This window comes from Xyrauchen texanus, chromosome 34 (assembly GCF_025860055.1).
Source record: "Xyrauchen texanus isolate HMW12.3.18 chromosome 34, RBS_HiC_50CHRs, whole genome shotgun sequence".
NCBI classification, from domain to species: domain Eukaryota; kingdom Metazoa; phylum Chordata; class Actinopteri; order Cypriniformes; family Catostomidae; genus Xyrauchen; species Xyrauchen texanus.
The window spans coordinates 22,703,309-22,729,628 of NC_068309.1; the positions used below are offsets into that span (position 1 = coordinate 22,703,309).

The 26,320-nt window shown below is 39.0% G+C and overlaps 1 protein-coding gene across 2 annotated transcripts in view; it reads right to left on the reverse strand.

The window, feature by feature from the left end:
* LOC127627928 (pecanex-like protein 1) overlaps positions 1 to 3,311 on the reverse strand; it is a 34,220-nt gene extending 30,909 nt beyond the window's left edge. For both annotated transcript variants that reach the window (XM_052104546.1, XM_052104545.1), the window contains exon 1: positions 1,371 to 3,311. In XM_052104546.1, coding sequence (XP_051960506.1) covers positions 1,371 to 1,523 — 153 coding nt within the window. In that variant the 5' untranslated portion in view covers positions 1,524 to 3,311. The remainder of the gene's footprint in view (positions 1 to 1,370) is intronic.
* Positions 3,312 to 26,320: the final 23,009 nt, after the last annotated feature.

Below are 26,320 nucleotides of genomic sequence, written 5' to 3' on the forward strand. Positions count from 1 at the left end.
TAGTATACACTGTAACCAACATTAGGTTCATTAGTTCATGTTAACTAATTAACTAACATTTTTGTTAAAAATGTTAACAAATGGAACCTTTTTGTAAAGTGTTACTGTAATTTTCAGTGTGGAGCATAAACATATAACTTGCAAAAGTGTGGCAAAGGGCAGAACGGTATCAGTATTGGCCAATATCTGTGTTAAAAATAAATAAATGAAATAGGAGATCATTATCAGTTTCAAATATCCTGATCGGTGCACCACTATCATTGAGCGTTGTTTTTATACACTTACAGCATATGTGTTTGTTCTGAAAACGCTTTAAGGTTTGCTCAGCAGGATACTAATGAGAAATTGATATTAAACGCAATAGAACTATGTTTTGTTTCATTTATATTGACATGTTATTTTCCTTATTTCTGAAGTTTAAAATACTGATTTAACGGCTAAGTGAGTTTCAAGTTGCAGTTTTAATTCAGATTCATGAACAGATTCACTTGGACTTGATTCAGACTGTTATGGACTCGGTCTTGAGTCTGACTCTGCCCCTTTGGACTTGTTAAAGACTCGAACTCGACTAAAGTGGACCACCAAAATAAAATCATAAACCTGTAAATTACCATAATATGGGCTCTTTAAGGTGCTCAGATAATCTAGTAAAATAAAATAAAAAGTGAAATTGCAACCATCACTAACATAATGGTGTGATAACATTTCACGTTTATCCACATGCTTTGCATTCATTGTTTGCGCAATGTGGTAACCAGCTGGTGATAATACAACAATATTTTCCAAATCTTTGATTTCTTTTGAATTATTCCTTTTTGTATGCATGGTCATTAACATTGACCAGGCTTGTAAGGGTGTTTCTTCATCTCTGGGCTATTTCATGTCCCAGGGGTTGATTTTTATTATAATTAACAGATTTAGAACAGTTCAGTCAACCTATAATTTTGCCAAATGATGCGTTAAATTATTTAATTTGGACATCTTATCTTTTAACTTCATATTAAAAAAAGATATATTATTACACTGACAATGTTAATGCTAACTTGGATCCAATTTAAAATACCAATGAAGTAGCTTAAAAAAAAATACAAATATCCACATGTGCAGATGCCGTAACTTTTCTAGACACTACGAAGTTTCAGAGTCTTAAATCTCTTTCAACAGGGAAAAGTTTGACAGGTAAAGACTGTGACTCAAAATGGCACAGTCTTGCTAGTGACGTCAAGCTCCTAAATTCCACAAACCCTTGGACTGCATCAGAAATAAAAACATTTTCGAGTAACATTGTATACATAAATGCCCATGTGGCCTGATGTCTATAACAGCATTCTTTATTTGGGGAACTTTGAGGAAGAATTGCAAGAACTCACCATGTACAGAAGAAAGGGGAAGGCCAAGAGGAATATCCAGAGGTAGAGGTGGAAGCAGTTGGAGAAGGTACTCTGATGAGGGTCCACATACCATCCTCCAGTCAGAGAGGCCCACACTCCCTGCCGTAATATCTGAAGAGCTTGAGAGCCCATTTTATCATTTCTCAATGAGATAACCTAGACGTGTGGTGCTTTGAGTTCTTACAGTTCCCTGTCCAAAGTCTCTAGATTGGTACTTCCATTGGAAAACCCAGGGTGGACTTTGTTTGACTTGTAAATGAAAAGGCTGCCCAAAAACTAGCAGCGAGTGGGACAATCCAGAAAATGATCTGATCTGTGTTCTTTCAGTATCAACTGATAATTCACATGTTCCTCGAGAAGACCCCTGTTTACAGTGCAGTTCATCAAGAATTTTTGGCACAACACCGACCCAAGGGCTACATGAAAACATTCATACCAGAGGGATCACCAAAACTGCTTGGTTTGGTTTCTTTAAAATTTTCCAGCACTTTAAATAAACACAATTCCATAAATAAACAAACTGTTCTGATGACATACTTCAGATTGAAGTATTTTGAACATGGTCAACCTTTCAATCTGTGGTGTGCCAATGATTCTGGAGCATGAGGCATTTGTATTAATGAACTGATCAAGATTTAGAACAGGTAACCTATTAAGTTTATTTATTTGTTTAGAAAATATAAATTATTTTGTAGCAAACTGGTTTCACTTAAGGGCCTTATCTAAACTAACTTTAAAGATATCTACAGATATGCATACTATCATTGAACAACTGCCGAAGATCTTGCCACCACTGGATTAATATGCTTCTGTCATTCTTAATAATAACAACATGCAGCTTCAGAGTCCTGAGAATATAATTTCATAAAATCACTTTTTGCTAGTTTTTCTTAACAAATTTGTAAACCTTTCCCAATTAATCTATAACCGATATGCAAATATGAACCTACCTTATTTTTAAACTAATGACTGATTATTTCCCTATACACTAGGGCTATAGCCATCTCAACAATATCATATAATCTCATCTCAATATGAATGGTAGTAGCTAATCTCTACAGTTAAAGAAAGAAAATCATTGACCATCCTCAGTAAGCAATAGTCATATTACATAACAGAGAGAGAGCAAAAGTCTCAGTGAATTTAGCTTTAAAGCAGTCTAGTTTTCCCATTAACTTCAGGTAATTTTAGCATGGGTGCGATAGCTTGCTTAAAACAGTTGTGACATTATATTCTGCCCGAATAAAGACAGTAAAGATAAACAAATAAACAGCAAACCACACAATAACACTTACAAAGAAATGTTACTGAGCTGCCAATATTATAAGAACTTTAAACAAACCGTGTAGTTACACAGCCACCTCGCTAACATGACAAACGCAAAGCTGAACTATTAAATATCAGCATGTATAAACCTACCAAGCATCAAAACAAACAGAAATGACGTACATGTTAAATGCAATCTTTTTGCACAGTTTCTCGAGTTACTGTTTAACGAATATCTTTGCTCTCGAGCCCAATATCACTAGCCACACAGCTAACATGCTACAAACAGCAGTAAAACATCTCAGACTTTGGCGTGAGTGTTTTATAACGAAAATGTCCGATGAAAGTGCACTCTTTAACCCTTAACATATAATAGTTTATCTCGTCGGGCTCTACGTAAATTCCTGATCAGAAATGAAAGCAGGAAAAGCGCAGGAGAACGACACTGAACGCGAGCTAGCACAGGCTAACGACAGCACAGAGTGTTTCCTGTTTATAACGGAAAGGAAAATACAAAAAAAAAAACACAAACACGCAACGGTAAATATCTCTATGTGGTCACCGCATCAGCCATTTCGTCGTACAGTCCAGGGCCACTGTGATAACGCCAGCGGAAAAAAGTCCACAATATGAGCTCCCTAAGTTCCAGTGTCGATTCGGTTCATTCACACAGGTAGCAAACGCCCACCTACAGGAAGAGAACTGCTGCTTCAATGCGATTGGCTGCGGCAGGAGTCTGTCACCCAGTGCACTGAAAATGATTTGATCAATCACACCGCATGAATGCCCAGAGCGTCTTCCTGTGTAACGCCGTTCTGCTAATGGAATTGGTCGGGTTGCCAGTCCTTAAGTCTGGTATGTAGTAAAAGGATGAGCTAAAATATAAAAGTCTTATTACTTACTGTCTTCAAGGCCAGTTTTTGCATTGAGAATGTGTTGCTTGTCTGTGTACATAACCCTGCTGAATCCAGCCTGGATGGTTTGGTGTGTTGGTTTTATAGAGGTTTGGGCACACTGACCAGAAAAATTTCTTAGGCTGGTTTAAGGTGTTTTGTTTCTCAACAGGGAATGTATTAATTTAAAAAATGTATCAACAAAATTATTATTTGTTGTATATTTTCTGTCATTCATATAGGCTGATCACATGTTTTAAAGGGGTCATAAGTCATGGGGAATCAAATATTCCTTGATGTTTTGACATATAAGAGGTAATTGGATTGTAAAAATATACTGCAAGTTTCAGAACACAAAACTTTCTCCTCACTGCCAAAAGAGCATTTGCTGAAACCAAGCTGCCAAAATGATTCGCTCTCTACTTCCTCCACATTGTGAAGTCACACTGTGTTGGACATTTGCATCTGACCACCTTCACAACAACACATCAGCTGTGTACCAAACAATACACTATACACTTACAAAATGTAATATGCACTCAGCCGTGTAGTGTGTGAATTTTCATAGTGTAGTATCCTCCCAAATGGAACACATATCGTTTTTTTTTTTACTACACGGAAGCGTTCGCCGTTTAACCCTTGTGCATCCTTGTGGACATTTTTGGCTTTTTCAGTTTTGTTTTTTTTTGATAACTTTGTCTGTGTTAATGCTAACTGCATAAAATTTTCCACAGGTGTGAATTTTTATTGGAATTTTAATATTTCACCCTATTTTCTTTAAAAAATATTTTTTGCACTAGTTACACAAAATACTCCCTCTTAGCGTCGTTTTGGACAAAAATGGCACATTGAAACCCATTAAAACTGCGATTTTTAATCCCAGTGCCATTTAACTATAAAATTATGCAATCTTGTTTAACATGCTTTCATTATGTTGGCAAGGCTTCAAAATTTACATTTTAAATATTTTTTACCAGATCGTGCCATTTTTTCAGGTTTGGCATATCATACGCTTTTGTTGTTGTTTTCTGCTGTTTTTGGCTTATGCATATTATAGAGCCAATTAGATACATTATGAATATATAATTGTGTGAGTGTGTTGGTATGGATTTCAGAGTGTGGTTTGTATGTGTCTGAGGCTCTAATAATAAAAATTAAAAAAATTCTGTTTAGCATTTATTAAATTGAAAATAATTATAATTATTATATTTTTTATAAAAAACAACAGTGGCATTATGTAAACAAACCGACGTTTAAAGTGTTAAAATTCTGAAAATAAATGAATGTTTGGTAATTATGATTAGAACTGATGCTGGTTAAAATATAAGTCAGTGAAAGTAGAAAAAATATTATTCTATAATATTTTTATGACACTTTTTGACATGGCCATTTTTGTCCATTATGGACCTAAGTGGTAGCTTTTTTAAAATCTGATACTGCATAAAAAATATGAAAGCATCAAAATGAATGTTGTTGTTAATCATTGACATATCCGAGGCTCTAATAATCAAAGAAAAAAATTCTGCTTAGCATCTATTAAATTTAAAATAATTACTATTTTTCATTTTTTCCTAAAAAACAACAGTGTCATTATGTAAACAAACCAGCGTTTAAAGGGTTAAAATTCTAAAAATGAATGAATGTTTGGTCATTATGATTAGAGCTGATGCTGGTTAAAAAATTATGTCAGTGAAAGTGAAAAAAATATAAATCTATAATATTTTTATGACAGTTTTTGGACATGGCCATTTTTGTCCATAATGAACCTATGTGTAACTTTTTTAATTGATGCACAAGGGTTAACAGCTGACGGAAGTGACGTTTCAAATGCACATGATGTGTTGCTGCTAGATTTAGCAGGTTAGCCAACCTCAGTTCAACACTTGTATGTTAAACAATGTACATATTCACACAGCTTGGGGTGATGGTAAAGTATTCAACTCATTCAAATATCAGTCAAGAGCAGAGACCCAATCAGAACAGTGGGCATGTACTGTCAAGTCTTAAAGGTGCTGTAAGCGATAAAGACCTTATTCATGCTAGCAGCATCTTTGGGAATGGGAATGACAACGAGGCTGTGAGGGATAGACTTTCCATCACTTCAATGGCATGAATGGTATAAAGCTGTTTAAAGCTCCTAGATCGCATCTGATATTCCACAACTCATGTTGTCTAGAGTTCTTTTCTAAAATGTTCTTGGACAGATACTTGATCAAAGTGGGATGGTTATGTTTTAGATGAGTGTGGCAGGACGGAGGGCGGGCCGGGTCGTGATCCTACACACCCTGTCCCGTATTAGGCTAATTAAGCCTCCGAGGGATAAAGGTCTACTGCAGAGGATCGTGCAGGAGAGAGAGATCGTTTATGGACATGTCCGTCATGTGTGTTTTTATGTTGTCTTTTAAGTTGATCATTAAACCATTATTTATATCGTCAAGCCGGTTCTCGCCTCCTCCTTTCCATTGATCCCTTTACACTGGTGCCGAAGCCAGTGGGAAGGAGGAGGGATACGCTGTAGTAGAGTTCTCGCCACTACCGTCCACCTCAACGGAGCAGCCGCGGCCATCTGCCGGGGGACGAGGAGCCCAGCCGCCTGAAAGAGGACGATGGCCGCCAACCGTGAGGGGAGAAGGGGCTCCTAATCGACCGCCTGGAGCGGTCAGGGCCGCTGCCAGGGGTGGAGGAGTTCCCTACCAGCCTACACTAGGATAGACATGATAGACATGAAACTGTTCTTTTAATTCTTTCATATAAATCATATAAAATCAAATAAATTATTCATGAACTGGCCAAAGATTTTAAGGGGCACAAGGATAGACACTATTATTTATATTGAAAAGCCGTTTCTCGCCTCCTCCTTTCCATTGATACCTTTACACTGGTGCCAAAACCTGGAAAGGAGGAGGCGAGAACCGACTTTTCAATATAAATAATAGTGTCTATCCTTGTGCCCTTAAAATCTTTGGCCAGTTCATGAATAATTTATTTGATTTTATATGATTTATATGAAAGAATTAAAAGAACAGTTTCATGTCTATCCTTGTATTTTTCATCTGGTCATGGTTGATAAGGGTTTTAGAAAGTACTTAGTATAATAAGTAATGCAATTAGTTTTCAGACATAGTAATTATTACAGTAATCTAATTACACTGTATAAGATGTAATTAGTAGTTAGTAAGTCATTACGCTTTTAGAGTAGGCTAACTTCAGGTGTGGAAAGATTACTGAAAAATCATACTCAAGTAGAAGTACTGTTACTTCTCAAAAAATTTTATGTGAGTAGAGTAAAAGTACCTGTCCTAAAAACTACTCAAGTAAGAGTAAAGCTCATTTAAATGTACTCATGAGTAGTAAGTAGTGAGTATTGAGTGCTGAATTGCAAAACCTATGCCCCATTATAATAAACACTAATACCAAATTTGAAAATACATCTCTTATCTTTGATAAACACTACATGACAAAATATAAAAGGGAGACACGATAATAGAAATAAAAAGATTGAAATATAGCTAAATTAATGAATGACCAGATTTAGACAGCAGATGGCAGTCTCAGTTTTTCTTTATTTTTTCGTTCGTGAACGTACTCCATTCTCATTCTAGTGATATCACAGCTGTCCATTACTGTTCACTGTGTGTCTATTTCTCTTATCTCTCTTTTGAACCTACTAGAACATAAAATGAAAAGCTTCTTAGCAAATACAGCAAATGAAAGTATCAAACACTTTCATATTTAATTTCATAATATTTTTAGTTTCCACAGGCAGATGACTTTACAAGAAAAGGGGGAACGAGTACTAAATTATTCATCAAAACTCAAACCCAGGGCTCAGAGACTGTGAATGGGTTTGTAGGAGAAAGAATGACATCAAAATGTGCTGACTTGCCACTTTTTCTTTCGTGATGTGATTTTTCAAGAGATCAGATACAGGAATATGTAAGTACAGATTTAAACTAACCGCAGCAGGAACTTGTTTGCCACTGTTTATTGACCCATGCATGTCTCACGGCTGGCTTGATGTTAGTTGGGTCTTTAGAGACCATTGATCAGTATTATTGTTAATAAACACTTGCTAATTCAGCCTGGCAAAGGGTGGTATGGTGGCTCAGTGGTTGGCAATGTTGCCTCACAGGATGAATATCCTGGGTCAGAGTCCTGGCTTAACTGGGCCTTTTTGTGTGGAGTTTGCATGTTCTCTCTGCGTATGTGTGGGGTTCTCCCTGCTCTGGTTTACCTTCACAAGTCCAAAAACATGCAGGTTAGTGAACTGGAGACTCTAAATTGCCCCTTAGGTGTGATTGAGAGTCCCCCAGTCACAGGGGGTTGCATCAGGAAGGGCATCCGGCATAAAACCTGTACCATGTCAAATATGCTGATGGTCCGGTGTGGTGACCCATAATGGGAGCAGCCAAAAGAAGAAGAAAAGAATGTTGGAGCAGGGTATGTATGCTGTTCACCTTATATAGTATATACCCACCCCCAGCTGTCTGTTGTTTTAGTTACGGTTACTAATTATTCAGGTTATTCTCTGATAACATAAAACACTGCTTTGCAGACCAGTTGCCTACAAATATAGTTAACCTCTGCCTGTTGCTGTATGGGAATGTTATTAACATTTTGTTTTATCCTTGTTATTCTACCACATTTGAAAGGCGAGTCTGGAACTTGCAAATAATTGAAAACACTGGCACAGTCTCTCTCAGACTAAACGAAAGCACTTATTTGACTAAATGGTGTACTTTCTGTTAGTGTGTTCTGTGCATATTGGCCAAACATGATTTCCTACTCTAGACCTGCATGTAATAATAATAGAACTGTCTTATTGCCAGGTTTTATCATTTGAAAGCAATCAGCATTGCAAATAAAAGCATGGCTCCTATAAATATTAGTCTGAATGTACATCCAAATCCACATTTAACACGTATTCAAGAAAACCGCTCGCCATAAACTTGCTCTCAGCTCCAACATTTAAATAGCTCTATCTGTACTGCAGTTAAAAAGAACTACTTGAAGAACATAACAGAGTGGGTGGAGCGAGAGGAGGAATAAAAGGTGGGGGCTGCACTCCTTTCAGATCCATGGAGAAAAAGTGTTGTTTAGAGGCTTCTGCCTAGATCTGATCAGTGTGAGAGCAAAGGAATCTAAAGACATCTTTGTATTAGCAGCAGTATGTGGAGTCTTCTTGGGAAGGAACCCATCAATATAGAAGAGCAGATGATGAAATTGCAATGTAACCCAAGGGCTTGACTCCACAGTGTGAGAGTTTGTACAATGGATAAACTATGTTTTTAACTAAGGCCCTATTATATCTGTTTTATTTTTCCTATATTCCGCGTTTTCCAATCAATTTTTTCAGAATTCAGTTTTCAAATGAATTTACTAAATTTTTCAACATAACAATGACTTTTCATCACACATTACATTATTTTTATTCTATGATAAAAGTTTTATGATCAAATGAAGTGCTTCTATTCAGATACTCAGATACAATCCAAAAACATTGGAGTTTTATACATTTTGACACAACTGCACAACAGAGCATCACAGTATTAATGCATTGATGAAAACATTTATTCAGTACAACAGCACTCTTGCTTGTGAGATATTGCTTTAATATAATGCAATTACTATTGATTTATTATTATTATTATTCAATTTCACATATCTCGTTATATTGAACTTTTATTTTGCCTTGAAACCGAGTGAAGTCTTTTCAGTTGTATATTTGTATGCTTAACATCTCTGGATAAGCAGATCGCTATATGGCCTAATGTAATCATTAATCCTCAAAAGGCTGTGATTTAATTATATAAATAAATATATAGTCTGCATGTGCTACATGCTTCAAAATTAATAAGTGCTCTGCTCTCTGTCATCTTATACACAAATAGAGCACGTGTCATGCTAATAATGTGGTGTATTCTGTGTACGAGCAGCCAGCTTTACACAATAACTTTGAAGTGTGCAGCACATGCAGATTATATCTATTTAACTAAATCTCAGCCTTTTGTTGTTTAATTATCACAATAGGAATATCATGAATTTAATTTGATTAATAGTGCATTCATACATTATACATTTTAACCTGAATATATCAAATTCCGTGACATTCGGCATTTGTTAATTCCGTTTTATTATAGGATTCTGCAATTCCATCTGAATTTTCTGCATCGTGGAAATCATAGGACCATATTTCTTTCAGATGAACATTTCTTATTGGTTGATTCTCAAAACAATACAGAATAAAGCAAGGAATACATGTTCAGAGTCAACCATTATACTCCGTTATCCCCCATTAATTGCCTATTCCCCTCCCAGTCACCAACCCCCAACAAACATTCCAGTGGTTCAAGCCTGAGTATACACAAATAAACATGAAACAAACTCTCCACGTGGTCCTCACCAAGAGCCTTCCAGAATGGACATGTATTTGTCCCATTTCTTACCATAAGTATCCAATCTGCCAGGCTGCTTATATGACATCTTTTCAATGGCAGATACCCTGCCCAATTCGGTGAACAATCTTTGAAATGAGGGAGTGCCAATAGGCTTCCATCCTCATTTATCTGTCTGCCAATCACTACACTAGTTTGGACACAGCTATTTGTATATTTGTCACCTACTTTAAAAACCGCCCATCACCCAATATACATAGTCTGGGGCAGAATTAAATTTGAGTGTCTAAAACCAAAAGAAAAACGCTATCTAAAAACTCTTACCCTGAATTCTTGAATCTTAAGGCAGAACCACTGAGCATGGGCAATGTCTCCATCCTCCAACTGACATCGCAGCAGGTAGGTGTGTCTTTTTAACCAAGCCTAAACAATCTAGAGGGAGTCCAGAAGAAACTATGCAAAATCTTATACTGAACTAGATTAAAAAGTTTGAGTACAAACTTTAAGTTGGCTTGTGAAAGTTTGGATCAGAAAGTTTGAAGAAGTTTAAAGTAGTTTATAGTTTAAAGTAGTTTGAAGTTTAAATTAGTTTAAATGAGTTTAAAGTAGTTTATAGTTTAAAGTAGTTTGAAGTTTAAAGTAGTTTATAGTTTAAATTAGTCTAAAGTTTAAATTAGTTTAAATTTTAAAGTTGGTTCTTTTGAATCTACAGTGTGAAACATACAGTGTGACCAGTGTAGTCTGATTCCCAAATGAATGACTCTAATGAGCCAGTTCTTTTGAATCTACAGTGTGAAACATACAGTGTGACCAGTGTAGTCTGATTACAACATTAATGACTCTAATGAGCCAGTTCTTTTGAATCTACAGTGTGAAACATATAGTGTGACCAGTGTAGTCTGATTCCCAAATTAATGACTCTAATGAGCCAGTTCTTTTGAATCTAAAATGTGAAACATACAGTGTGACCAGTGTAGTCTGATTACAACATTAATGACTCTAATGAGCCAGTTCTTTTGAATCTACAATGTGAAACTTAAAGTGTGACCAGTGTAGTCTGATTCCCAAATTAATGACTCTTGTGAGCCGGTTCTTTTGAATCTACAGTGTGAAACATACAGTGTGAGCAGTGTAGTCTGATTCCCAAACAAATTCCTCTAATGAGCTGGTTCTTTTGAATCTACAGTGTGAAACATACAGTGTGACCACTGTAGTCTGATTCCCAAATTAATGACTCTAATGAGCCGGTTCTTTTGAATCTACAATGTGAAACTTACAGTGTGAGCAGTGTAGTCTGATTCCCAAATGAATGACTCTAATGAGCCAGTTCTACAGTGTAGTGTTAAAAAAGTTTAACTTAGTTGCTAGATAGATATATAGATAGATAGATAGATAGATAGACAGACACTCAGATAGATAGATAGATATTTACCCTTAGATATATAGAGAGATAGATATAGATAGATAGATATTTATCCTCAGATAGAGAGATAGATAGATATATACCCTCAGATAGATAGATAGATAGATAGATAGATTTTGACCCTCAAATAGATAGATAGATATTGACCCTCAGATAGATAGATAGATAGACAGATAGATGCTAGCACATTTTTAGCATGTTTTAGAACTTTGCTCGATGATGCTAGCATGTGTTAGCATGATGCTAACATGTTTTTAGCATGTTTTAACACTTCGCTAGGTGATGCTAGAATGTGTTAACATGATGCTAGCACGTTTTAGCATATTTTAGCACTTTGCTAGACGATGCCAGCATGTGTTAGCATGATGCTAACACGTTTTTAGCATGTTTATCACTTCACTAGGCGATGCTAGCATGTGTTAGCATGATGTTAGCACCTTTTTAGCATGTTTTAGCACTTCGCTAGACGATGCTAGCATGTGTTAGCATGATGTTAACACGTTTTTAGCATGTTTTAGCACTTCGTTAGGCGATGCTAACATGAGTTAGCATGATGCTAGCACGTTTTTGACATTTTTTAGCACTTCGCTAGGCGATGCTAGCATGTGTTAACATGATGCTAGCACATTTTTAGCATTTTTTAGCACTTCGCTAGGCGATGCTAGCATGTGTTAGCATGATGCTAACACGTTTTTAGCATGTTTTAACACTTCGCTAGGCGATGCTAGCATGTGTTAGCATGAGGCTAGCATGTTTAAGCAAGTTTTAGCACTTCGCTAGGCGATGCTAGCATGTGTTAGCATGATGCTAGCACGTTTTTAGCATGTTTTAGCATTTCGCTAGGCGATGGTAGCATGTGTTAGCATGATGCTAGCACGTTTTTAGCATTTTTTAGCACTTCGCTAGGCGATGCTAGCATGTGTTAGCATGATGCTAGCATGTTTTTAGCATGTTTTAGCAATTTGCTAGGCGATGCTAGAATGTGTTAGCATGATGCTAAGACTGCTTAAGCATGTTTTAACACTTCGCTAGGCGATGCTAGCATGTGTTAGCATGATGCTATGCACGCTTTAGTACTTCGCTAGGTGATGCTAGCATGTGTTAGCATGATGCTAGCAGGTTTTTAGCATTTTTTAGCACTTCGCTAGGTGATGCTAGCATGTGTTAGCATGATGCTAGCACGTTTTTAGCATGTTCTAGCACTTCGCTAGGCAGAGATATGTGATTTGTTACTCGGTTGCTAGGGTAACCCCATCTGGTTGCTAGGCAGTTACCATAGTGATAGTAATTAAGTCTCCTTGCCATCCTGATTGAAATAAGTCAACCCGGAAGTCTCTACGTTTTTCTGATGCAGAGATATGTGATTTGTTACTCGGTTGCTAGGGTAACCCCATCTGGTTGCTAGGCAGTTACCATAGTGATACTAATGAAGTGTCCTTGCCATCCTGATTGAAATAAGTCAACCCGGAAGTCTGTACGTTTTTCTGATGCAGAGATATTTGATTTGTTACTCTGTTGCTAGGGTAACCCCATGTGGTTGCTAGGCAGTTACTATAGTGATACTTATCAAGTCTCCTTGCCATCCTGATTGAAATAAATCAACCCAGAAGTCTCTCTGATTTTCTGGTGCAGAGATATAGTTATTGCTAAACGGTTGCTAGGGTACTCTGTTTAGTTGCTATGGAGTGGCTTGGCAGCTGCCAATCATGAAACTCCAAAGGCTGCTTGTCAGTATGAATGATATAAACCAAAATGCGAAATTCTCGCTCGGAGCTGTGACTCGTCAAAGTTTGTCGCAATGTTAAGTCTATGGGATTTTTTCGGCCGCTTTTTTGCCCCTGGGGCAAATACCGTACCCCCGATCGCTTATAAAAGTCATTCCACACCTCTCCTCAATAGGCCGCATAATTTGACGCCTCACTCAGGGGTGTGTGACAAAAGCTGCGGGACAAGTTACGCGCCGAACTTTTGTGTGGAAGAATAATTGTTATTATAATAATAACTAGATAGGTACATTTCCTGAAGAAAATGTGAGTGGTGCTTGCCGTGGCAAAACTCGTCAAATAGCCTGCTTGAAAAGAACAGAAATTGTGGTCATAAATAAATCAACCCAGAAGTCTGTATAATGTTCTGGTGCAGAAATATGTGATTTGTTAGTAGGTTGCTAGGGTAACCCCATGTGGTTGCTAGGCAGTTACCATAGTGATACTAATCAAGTGTCCTTGCCATCCTGATTGAAATAAGTCAAACCGGAAGTCTGTATGTTTTTGTGATGCAGAGATATGTGATTTGTTACTCGGTTGCTAGGGTAAGCCCATCTGGTTGCTAGGCAGTTACCATAGTGATACTAATGAAGTCTCCTTTCCATCCTGATTGAAATAAGTCAACCCGGAAGTCTCTACGTTTTTCTGATGCAGAGATATGTGATTTGTTACTCGGTTGCTAGGGTAACCCCATCTGGTTGCTAGGCAGTTACCATAGTGATACTAATCAAGTGTCCTTGCCATCCTGATTGAAATAAATCAACCCAGAAGTCTCTCTGATTTTCTGGTGCAGAGATATAGTTACTGCTAAGCGGTTGCTAGGGTACTCTGTTTAGTTGCTAGGGAGTGGCTTGGCAGCTGCCAATCATGAATCTCCAAAGGCTGCTTGTCAGTATGAATGATATAAACCAACTCCCATGCCTCTGTGACATTCAGAATGGAAGATATCCCTCTATGGATTTTGGTTGTTAAGGTGCTCGACAATGGTTGCTAGGGAGGGGCTAGGAAGTGTTGATTTGATGCATGATTGGCTGTTTGCTGTCCCGAGTCAAGCGAGACCACCCTTGTGTTTCTATGACACTTCTATCCGGAGATATCCCTTTGATATGTTTCAATAGAAGTCTATGGGACTTGTTGCTAAGGTGCTCTTAATGGTTGCTAGGGCGTGGCTTGATAGCTTCACAATGATCCTGAGAGACTGATTGGTCGTCTGAGTAAAATGAGCCCACCCCTCGTCTCTATGACACTGTGATCCAGAGCTATGTTCAATACAAATCCCTATGCCTTTTCATTTCATGGGCCGTCCTACACCATTATAAGTCAATTGGGGCATTTTTGGGCAGCTCCTGCCCCCAGGGGTGCAACTTTTACCCCATATTGAGGTATGCTCTTACAGAGCCTGCCAGCCTCTTGAAATGTGGCAAATCACTGCGTTTCTCTGAAATCCTAAGCTTGGAGCTGTGGCGTCAAAGTTTGTCTCAATGTTAAGTCTATGGGATTTTTCGGCGCTTTTTTGCCCCTGGGGCAAATACCGTACCCGATAAGCTATAAAAGTCATAGCACACGTGTCCTCAATAGGCCGTTCGATTTGACACCTCATTAGGTGGGTCTACGCCAAGCGGTGCTTGGGACGAGTTAGGTGCCGAAGTTTTGTTAAGAGATATAATAAAATAAAAACTAGATAGGTACATTTCCTGAAGAAAATGTGAGTGGTGCTTGCCGTGGCAAAACTCGATCAAACAGCATGTTGTAACTGGAAAAGAACAAAAATTATGGTCATAAATAAATCAACCCAGAAGTCTGTACGATTTTCTGGTGCAGAAATATGTGATTTGTTACTCGGTTGCTAGGGTAAGCCCATGTGGTTGCTAGGCAGTTACCATAGTGATACTAATGAAGTCTCCTTTCCATCCTGATTGAAATAAATCAACCCAGAAGTCTGTACTATTTTCTGGTGCAGAGATATGTGATTTGTTACTCGGTTGCTAGGGTAACCCCATCTGGTTGCTAGGCAGTTACCATAGTGATACTAATCAAGTCTCCTTGCCATCCTGATTGAAATAAATCAACCCAGAAGGCTGTACGATTTTCTGGTGCAGAGATATGTGATTTGTTACTCGGTTGCTAGGGTAACCCCATCTGGTTGCTAGGCAGTTACCATAGTGATACTAATCAAGTCTCCTGGCCATCCTGATTGAAATAAATCAACCCAGAATTCTCTTCAATTTTCTGGTGCAGAGATATGTGATTTGTTACTCGGTTGCTAGGGTAACCCCATCCTTGTTGCTAGGCAGTTACCATAGTGATCAGTAATCAAGTGTCTTTGCCATCCTGATTGAAATAAACCAACCCAGAAGTATCTAAGTTTTTCTGATGCAGAGATATGTGATTTGTTACTTGGTTGCTAGGGTAACCCCATATGGTTGCTAGGCAGTTACCATAGTGATACTAATGAAGTGTCCTTGCCATCCTTGTTGAAATAAATCAACCCGGAAGTCTGTACTATTTTCTGGTGCAGAGATATGTGATTTGTTACTCGGTTGCTAGGGTAACCCCATCTGGTTGCTAGGCAGTTACCATAGTGATACTAATCAAGTCTCCTTGCCATCCTGAGTGAAATAAGTCAACCCGAAGTCTGTACTATTTTCTGGTGCAGAGATATGTGATTTGTTTCTCGGTTGCTAGGGTAACCCCATCTGGTTTCTAGGCAGTTACCATAGTGATAGTAATCAAGTCTCCTTGCCATCCTGAGTGAAATAAATCAACCCGGAAGTCAGTACTATTTTCTGGTGCAGAGATATGTGATTTGTTACTCTGTTGCTAGGGTAACCCCATCTGGTTGCTAGGCAGTTACCATAGTGGTATTAATCAAGTGTCCTTGCCATCCTGAGTGAAATAAATCAACCCAGAGGTCTGTACTATTTTCTGGTGCAGAGATATGTGATTTGTTACTCGGTTGCTAGGGTAACCCCATCTGGTTGCTAGGCAGTTACCATAGTGATAGTAATCAAGTGTCCTTGCCATCCTGATTGAAATAAGTCAACCCGAAGTCTCTATGTTTTTGTGATGCAGAGATATGTGATTTGTTACTCGGTTGCTAGGGTAAGCCCATCTGGTTGCTAGGCAGTTACCATAGTGATACTAATGAAGTCTCCTTGCCATCCTGATTGAAATAAGTCAACCCGGAAGTCTCTACGTTTTTCTGATGCAGAGATATGTGATTTGTTACTCGGTTGCTAGGGTAACCCCATCTGGTTGCTAGGCAGTTAACATAGTGATACTTATCAAGTCTCCTTGCCATCCTGATTGAAATAAATCAACCCAGAAGTCTCTCTGATTTTCTGGTGCAGAGATATAGTTACTGCTAAGCGGTTGCTAGGGTACTCTGTGTAGTTGCTAGGGAGTGGCTTGGCAGCTGCCAATCATGAATCTCCAAAGGCTGCTTGTCAGTATGAATGATATAAACCAACTCCCATGCCTCTGTGACATTCAGAATGGAAGATATCCCTCTATGGATTTTGGTTGTTAAGGTGCTCGACAATGGTTGCTAGGGAGGGGCTAGGAAGTGTTGAAGTGATGCATGATTGGCTGTTTGCTGCCCCGAGTCAAACGAGACCACCCTTGTGTTTCTATGAAACTTCTATCCGGAGATATCCCTTTGATCTTTTTCAATAGAAGTCTATGGGACTTGTTGCTAAGGTGCTCTTAATGGTTGCTAGGGCGTGGCTTGATAGCTTCACAATGATCCAGAGAGACTGATTGGTCGTCTGAGTAAAATGAGCCCGCCCCATTGTCTCTATGACACTGTGATCCAGAGCTATGTTGAATACAAATCCCAATGCCATTTCATTTCATGGGCCGTCCTACACCATTGTAAGTCAATTGGGGCATTTTGGGCAGCTCCTGCCCCCAGGGTGCAACTTTTACCCCATATTGAGGTATGCTCTTACAGAGCCTGCCAGCCTCTTCAAATGTGGCAAATCACTGCGTTTCTGCGAAATCCTAGCTTGGAGCTGTGGCGTCAAAGTTTGTCTCAATGTTAAGTCTATGGGATTTTTAGGCGCTTTTTTGCCCCTGGGGCAAATACCGTACCCGATAAGCTTATAAAAGTCATAGCACACGTGTCCTCAATAGGCCGTTCGATTTGACACCTCATTCGGTGGGTCTACGCCAAGCGGTCTTGGGACGAGTTAGGTGCCGAAGTTTTGTTAGGAGATAGAATAATAAAAGTATAAAAATAAAAATAAGTATGTGAGATTACAATAGTGATGCTTTGCAAGCACCACTAACTAGATAGGTACATTTCCTGAAGAAAATGTGAGTGGTGCTTGCCGTGGCAAAACTCGATCAAACAGCATGTTGTAACTTGAAAAGAAAAAAATTATGGTCATAAATAAATCAGCCCAGAAGTCTGTACGATTTTCTGGTGCAGAAATATGTGATTTTTACTCGGTTGCTAGGGTAAGCCCATGTGGTTGCTATGCAGTTACCAAGGTAATACAATACATGGCTCGCTTTCCATCCTGAGTGAAATAAGTCAACCCGGAAGTCTGTAGTGTTTTCTGGTGCAGAGATATGTGATTTGTTACTCGGTTGCTAGGGTAACCCCATCTGGTTGCTAGGCAGTTACCATATTGATACTAATGAAGTGTCCTTGCCATCCTGGTTGAAATAAATCAACCCGGAAGTCTGTACTCTTTTCTGGTGCCGAGATATGTGATTTGTTTCTCGGTTGCTAGGGTAACCCCATCTGGTTGCTAGGCAGTTACCATAGTGATAGTAATCAAGTGTCCTTGCGATCCTGAGTGAAATAAATCAACCCGGAAGTCTGTACTGTTTTCTGGTGCCGAGATATGTGATTTGTTTCTCGGTTGCTAGGGTAACCCCATCTGGTTGCTAGGCAGTTACCATAGTGATAGTAATCAAGTGTCCTTGCGATCCTGAGTGAAATAAATCAACCCGGAAGTCAGTACTATTTTCTGGTGCAGAGATATGTGATTTGTTACTCGGTTGCTAGGGTAACCCCATCTGGTTGCTAGGCAGTTACCATAGTGATAGTAATCAAGTGTCCTTGCCATCCTGATTGAAATAAGTCAACCCAGAAGTATCTACGTTTTTCTGATGCAGAGATATGTGATTTGTTACTTCGGTTGCTAGGGTAACCCCATGTGGTTGCTAGGCAGTTACCATATTGATACTAATGAAGTGTCCTTGCCATCCTGGTTGAAATAAATCAACCTGGAAGTCTGTACTCTTTTCTGGTGCCGAGATATGTGATTTGTTTCTCGGTTGCTAGGGTAACCCCATCTGGTTGCTAGGCAGTTACCATAGTGATAGTAATGAAGTGTCCTTGCCATCCTGAGTGAAATAAATCAACCCGGAAGTCAGTACTATTTTCTGGTGCAGAGATATGTGATTTGTTACTCGGTTGCTAGGGTAACCCCATCTGGTTGCTAGGCAGTAATCATAGTGATACTAATCAAGTGTCCTTGCCATCCTGATTGAAATAAGTCAACCCGAAGTCTCTACGTTTTTCTGATGCAGAGATATGTGATTTGTTACTCGGTTGCTAGGGTAAGCTCATGTGGTTGCTAGGCAGTTACCATAGTGATACTAATGAAGTGTCCTTGCCATCCTGATTGAAATAAGTCAACCCGGAAGTCTCTACGCTTTTCTGATGCAGAGATATGTGATTTGTTACTCGGTTGCTAGGGTAACCCCATCTGGTTGCTAGGCAGTTAACATAGTGATACTTATCAAGTCTCCTTGCCATCCTGATTGAAATAAGTCAACCCGGAAGTCTCTATGTTTTTGTGATGCAGAGATATGTGATTTGTTACTTTCGGTTGCTAGGGTAAGCCCATCTGGTTGCTAGGCAGTTACCATAGTGATACTAATGAAGTGTCCTTGCCATCCTGATTGAAATAAGTCAACCCGGAAGTCTCTACGTTTTTCTGATGCAGAGATATGTGATTTGTTACTCGGTTGCTAGGGTAACCCCATCTGGTTGCTAGGCAGTTACCATAGTGATACTTATCAAGTGTCCTTGCCATCCTGATTGAAATAAATCAACCCAGAAGTCTCTCTGATTTTCTGGTGCAGAGATATAGTTACTGCTAAGCGGTTGCTAGGGTACTCTGTGTAGTTGCTAGGGAGTGGCTTGGCAGCTGCCAATCATGAATCTCCAAAGGCTGCTTGTCAGTATGAATGATATAAACCAACTCCCATGCCTCTGTGACATTCAGAATGGAAGATATCCCTCTATGGATTTTGGTTGTTAAGGTGCTCGACAATGGTTGCTAGGGAGGGGCTAGGAAGTGTTGAAGTGATGCATGATTGGCTGTTTGCTGTCCGAGTCAAACGAGACCACCCTTGTGTTTCTATGACACTTCTATCCGGAGATATCCCTTTGATCTTTTTCAATAGAAGTCTATGGGACTTGTTGCTAAGGTGCTCTTAATGGTTGCTAGGGCGTGGCTTGATAGCTTCACAATGATCCAGAGAGACTGATTGGTTGTCTGAGTAAAATGAGCCCACCCCTCGTCTCTATGACACTGTGATCCAGAGCTATGTTCAATACAAATCCCTATGCCTTTTCATTTCATGGGCCGTCCTACACCATTATAAGTCAATTGGGGCATTTTTGGGCAGCTCCTGCCCCCAGGGGTGCAACTTTTACCCCATATTGAGGTATGCTCTTACAGAGCCTGCCAGCCTCTTCAAATGTGGCAAATCACACGTTTCTACTGAAATCCTCGCTTGGAGCTGTGGCACGTCAAAGTTTGTCTCAATGTTAAGTCTATGGGATTTTTCGGCCGCTTTTTTGCCCCTGGGGCAAATACCGTACCCCGATAAGCTTATAAAAGTCATAGCACATGTGTCCTCAATAGGCCGTTCGATTTGACACCTCATTACGTGGGTCTACGCCAAGCGGTGCTTGGGACGAGTTAGGTGCCGAAGTTTTGTTAAGAGATATAAAAATAAAAATAAAAATAAAAAGTATAACTAGATAGGTACATTTCCTGAAGAAAATGTGAGTGGTGCTTGTCGTGGCAAAACTCGATCAAACAGCATGCTATAACTTGAAAAGAACAAAAATTATGGTCATAAATAAATGAAACCAGAAGTCTGTACGATTTTCTGGTGCAGAAATATGTGATTTGTTACTCGGTTGCTAGGGTAAGCCCAAGTGGTTGCTATGCAGTTACCAAGGTAATACAACACATGGCTCCTTTCCATCCTGAGTGAAATAAGTCAACCCGGAAGTCTGTAGTGTTTTCTGGTGCAGAGATATGTGATTTGTTACTCGGTTGCTAGGGTAACCCCATCTGGTTGCTAGGCAGTTACCATAGTGATAGTAATCAGGTCTCCTTGCCATCCTGAGTGAAATAAACCAACCCAGAAGTCTGTACGTTTTCTGATGCAGAGATATGTGATTTGTTACTTGGTTGCTAGGGTAACCCCATATGGTTGCTAGGCAGTTACCATAGTGATAGTAATGAAGTCTCCTTGCCATCCTGAGTGAAATAAGTCAACCCGAAATCTCTACAAATTTCTGGTGGAAAGATATGTGATTTGTTACTCGGTTGCTAGGTTAACCCCATCTGGTTTCTAGGCAGTTACCATAGTGATACTAATCAAGTCTCCTGGCCATCCTGATTAAAATAAATCAACCCAGAATTCTCTTCAATTTTCTGGTGCAGAGATATGTGATTTGTTACTCGGTTGCTAGGGTAACCCCTCCTTGTTGCTAGGCAGTTACCATAGTGATCATAATCAAGTGTCTTTGCCATCCTGATTGAAATAAACCAACCCAGAAGTATCTACGTTTTCTGATGCAGAGATATGTGATTTGTTACTTGGTTGCTAGGGTAACCCCATATGGTTGCTAGGCAGTTACCATAGTGATACTAATGAAGTCTCCTTGCCATCCTGAGTAAAATAAGTCAACCCGAAGTCTCTACTGTTTTCTAGTGCAGAGATATGTGATTTGTTACTCGGTTGCTAGGGTAACCCCATCTGGTTGCTAGGCAGTTACCATAGTGATAGTAATCAAGTGTCCTTGCCATCCTGAGTGAAATAAATCAACCCAGAGGTCTGTGATATTTTCTGGTGCAGAGATATGTGATTTGTTACTTGGTTGCTAGGGTAACCCCATCTGGTTGCTAGGCAGTTACCATAGTGATAGTAATAAAGTGTCCTTGCCATCCTGAATGAAGTAAATCAACCCAGAGGTCTGTACTATTTTGTGGTGCAGAGATATGTGATTTGTTACTCGGTTGCTAGGGTAACCCCATCTGGTTGCTAGGCAGTTACCATAGTGATACTAATCAAGTGTCCTTGCCAGCCTGATTGAAATAAGTCAACCCGGAAGTCTCTATGTTTTTGTGATGCAGAGATATGTGATTTGTTACTCGGTTGCTAGGGTAAGCCCATCTGGTTGCTAGGCAGTTACCATAGTGATACTAATGAAGTGTCCTTTCCATCCTGATTGAAATAAGTCAACCCGGAAGTCTCTACGTTTTTCTGATGCAGAGATATGTGATTTGTTACTCGGTTGCTAGGGTAACCCCATCTGGTTGCTAGGCAGTTACCATAGTGATACTAATCAAGTCTCCTTGCCATCCTGATTGAAATAAATCAACCCAGAAGTCTCTCTGATTTTCTGGTGCAGAGATATAGTTACTGCTAAGCGGTTGCTAGGGTACTCTGTTTAGTTGCTAGGAGTGGCTTGGCAGCTGCCAATCATGAATCTCCAAAGGCTGCTTGTCAGTATGAATGATATAAACCAACTCCCATGCCTCTGTGACATTCAGAATGGAAGATATCCCTCTATGGATTTTGGTTGTTAAGGTGCTCGACAATGGTTGCTAGGGAGGGGCTAGGAAGTGTTGATTTGATGCATGATTGGCTGTTTGCTGTCCGAGTCAAACGAGACCACCCTTGTGTTTCTATGACACTTCTATCCGGAGATATCCCTTTGATATGTTTCAATAGAAGTCTATGGGACTTGTTGCTAAGGTGCTCTTAATGGTTGCTAGGGCGTGGCTTGATAGCTTCACAATGATCCTGAGAGACTGATTGGTCGTCTGAGTAAAATGAGCCCACCCCTCGTCTCTATGACACTGTGATCCAGAGCTATGTTCAATACAAATCCCTATGCCTTTTCATTTCATGGGCCGTCCTACACCATTATAAGTCAATTGGGGCATTTTTGGGCAGCTCCTGCCCCCAGGGGTGCAACTTTTACCCCATATTGAGGTATGCTCTTACAGAGCCTGCCAGCCTCTTCAAATGTGGCAAATCACACGTTTCTACGAAATCCTCGCTTGGAGCTGTGACGCGTCAAAGTTTGTCTCAATGTTAAGTCTATGTGATTTTTCGGCGCTTTTTTGCCCCTGGGGCAAATACCGTACCCGATACGCTTATAAAAGTCATAGCACACGTGTCCTCAATAGGCCGTTCGATTTGACACCTCATTCGTGGGTCTACGCCAAACGGTGCTGGGACGAGTTAGGTGCCGAAGTTTTGTTAAGAGATATAAAAATAAAAATAAAAATAAAAATAAAAATAATAAGTATGTGAGATTACAATAGTGATGCTTTGCAAGCACCACTAATAATAAGTATGTGAGATTACAATAGTGATGCTTTGCAAGCACCACTAAAAATAAAAAGTATAATAAGTATGTGAGATTACAATAGTGATGCTTTGCAAGCACCACTAATAATAAGTATGTGAGATTACAATAGTGATGCTTTGCAAGCACCACTAATAATAAGTATGTGAGATTACAATAGTGATGCTTTGCAAACACCACTAATAAAAATAAAAATAATAAGTATGTGAGATTACAATAGTGATGCTTTGCAAGCACCACTAATAATAAGTATGTGAGATTACAATAGTGATGCTTTGCAAGCACCACTAATAATAAGTATGTGAGATTACAATAGTGATGCTTTGCAAGCACCACTAATAAAAATAATAAGTATGTGAGATTACAATAGTGATGCTTTGCAAGCACCACTAATAAGTATGTGAGATTACAATAGTGATGCTTTGCAAGCACCACTAATAAGTATGTGAGATTACAATAGTGATGCTTTGCAAGCACCACTAATAAGTATGTGAGATTACAATAGTGATGCTTTGCAAGCACCACTAAAAATAAGTATGTGAGATTACAATAGTGATGCTTTGCAAGCACCACTAATAAGTATGGCGCATAACAATAGTGATGCCTTGCCTTTGGCAAGCACCACTAATAATAAGTATGGCGAATAACAATAGTGATGCCTTGCCTTTGGCAAGCACCACTAATAATAATAATAATAAGTATGGCGAATAACAATAGTGATGCCTTGCCTTTGGCAAGCACCACTAATAATAAGTATGTGAGATTACAATAGTGATGCTTTGCAAGCACCACTAATAATAAGTATGTGAGATTACAATAGTGATGCTTTGCAAGCACCACTAATAATAATAAGTATGGCGAATAACAATAGTGATGCCTTGCCTTTGGCAAGCACCACTAATAAGTATGGCGAATAACAATAGTGATGCCTTGCCTTTGGCAAGCACCACTAATAAGTATGTGAGATTACAATAGTGATGCTTTGCAAGCACCATTAATAATAATAAAAAGAAGAATAATAAGTATGTGAGATTACAATAGTGATGCTTTGCAAGCACCACTAATAATAAAAAGAAGAATAATAAGTATGTGAGATTACAATAGTGATGCTTTGCAAGCACCACTAATAATAATAATAATAAGTATGGCGAATAACAATAGTGATGCCTTGCCTTTGGCAAGCACCACTAATAATAAGTATGTGAGATTACAATAGTGATGCTTTGCAAGCACCACTAATAAGTTTAAGTAGGATTTCAGTAAGTTGGCTCTCACAAGCCAACTTAATAAGTTTAAGTAGGATTTCAGTAAATTGGCTCTCACAAGCCAACTTAATAAGTTTAAATAGGATTTCAGTAAGTTGGCTTTCACAAGCCAACTTAATAAGTTTAAATAGGATTTCAGTAAGTTTGCTCTCACAAGCCAACTTAATAAGGCGTACCCTTTCATCCCTAGACATAAAAAAAATAATTTATTCTTTCCCACTCCCAATCCTCCGATACCAAGTTCAATTCTCCTTCCATAACCTCTTAAGAGCTGTTAAGGCCCTGTCACGAAGACTATAAATCAACAAGGAATAATACACTGACATTTCACGCCCCTTTACAAAGACCGTGAGCACCAGACAGAGGGTGTCTGTAACTTTAGGGGGCTGTGTACTACCACCAAACATAATACAAAGTAGATGGTGCAACTGTAAATACCAATATATATTATATATATATATTTCCAAATGATCTCAAAGCTCAAATGTCACCAAGTGTAGCAACGCCCCTCTCAATCCAATCTTTCCAGCAAAAGGGGGACTTGTTAATACACAATTTGGAGTTCAGCCATATACTGGAGGAAACATTTAGGTAAATATCAAAACTGAGCAAATGGGAAAACTTTGTCCATACTTAATGTACTTCTCCAGGCAGTTTGATAGTAAGATTTAGCAATGGCGAGATTGGGGCAAGGACTGCTTGTTCAATATAGTACCAGGGAGGGGCTCTCTCAGGTGGAAGTATCTAAGATTAAAAGCATAGTAATAAAACAACATTTTGTGGAGGCCTAAACCTCCTTTGTCTCTCAAATTTGCTGAAAATAAAATGCCTAAATACTTAATGCCTTGAAAGGTGACAGGTTGGAAAGCCATAGCAGGCCAATATGCTGTCAGAGCAAGAGCTGCCGATTTAGACCAATTCACCCTGTATCCTGAAAATTTGGAGAAGGAATTAATAATTTTATGGAGGCTAGGCATAGATCTAGGATTGGAGACAAATAGTATTATATCATCTGCATAGAGTAGAAGTTTATGCGCCACACCTCCTGCTACAACACCAGGAAAATCATCCTCTTTTCTTATTATGGCAGCTAATGTTTCCAGGGCAAAACAGAACAATTAAGGGGAGAAATCCCCTTGCCGGGTTTCCCCTACCAAGAGAAAAATAATCTGAAATGAATCCATTAGTTTACACTGCTGCTAACATTTGTTTATAAAGTAATTTAGTCCACCCAATAAAAGTGTTCCCAAACTCTTAAAAAGATAGTACCATTCCACCCTATCAAATGCATTCTCGGCGTCAAGTGAGATGGCAGTGTTCAGGGTCTGATCATTAGCTACTGAAAACATAATATTTATAAAACATCTAATATTATCAGAAGAAATACAACCATGAATATACATCACTTGATCTATATGTATAATAGATGTAATTACTTAATCGATTAGCCAGAAGTTTAGACAATATTTTTACTTTGGATGATTACTTTTACATTAATTTGGGTCCTTATCTCTATGAGACTGATCAGAGCTTGCGTCATGGTTGATGGTAGTTCATGTTTCGTTAACGACTCTGTGTAAACTTCCAACATAAGTGGAGCCAGTTCTGTGACATAAGATCGAAAAAAGTCTGCTGCAAATCAATCTGGCCCTGGTGCCTTACCTGTTAGCAAGGCTTTAATTACCTCAACAAGCTCCTCCAAAGTAATATCTGAGTCAAGAGAAAACTTTTAATCACTCGTCAATTTAGGAAGTTCTAAATACTCTGCAAAGTTGCTAATATCCTTATCAGTAGATGAAGACGTAGAGCTATAAAGATCGAAATATAGTTCTTAAAAGGCTTTATTACTATCTGTGGCAGAAGTAAATATATTGCCTCCAGAAGACTTCACTGAAGGAATGGTGGAAAACAACTCTCTCTGTTTTATGGATCTGGCAAGACGTTTCACTGTTTTGTCCCCTGACTCAAAATATGTCTGTCTTTCCCTGAATAACCAAAACTCAACCTTCTCTGACAGAATAGTACTCTACCTATATTTTAGCTTGGTCAACTCTCTAAGACCATTGGATGACATTCAGCACTTCAGTTCTGTTTCAGCACTTAATACTCTTTTCCAATTCTATGAATTCTTATGCTTTATCTTTTTAATGAATAAGGCATTTTGTATGATCCACCCCCTAATAACTGCCTTAAGTCCCTCCCATGCCATGCCCGCAGAGGACACTAAGGACCAGTTGGTTTCTACATAAAAATGTACTTATGTCCTTAACATTTGTTGAAATTT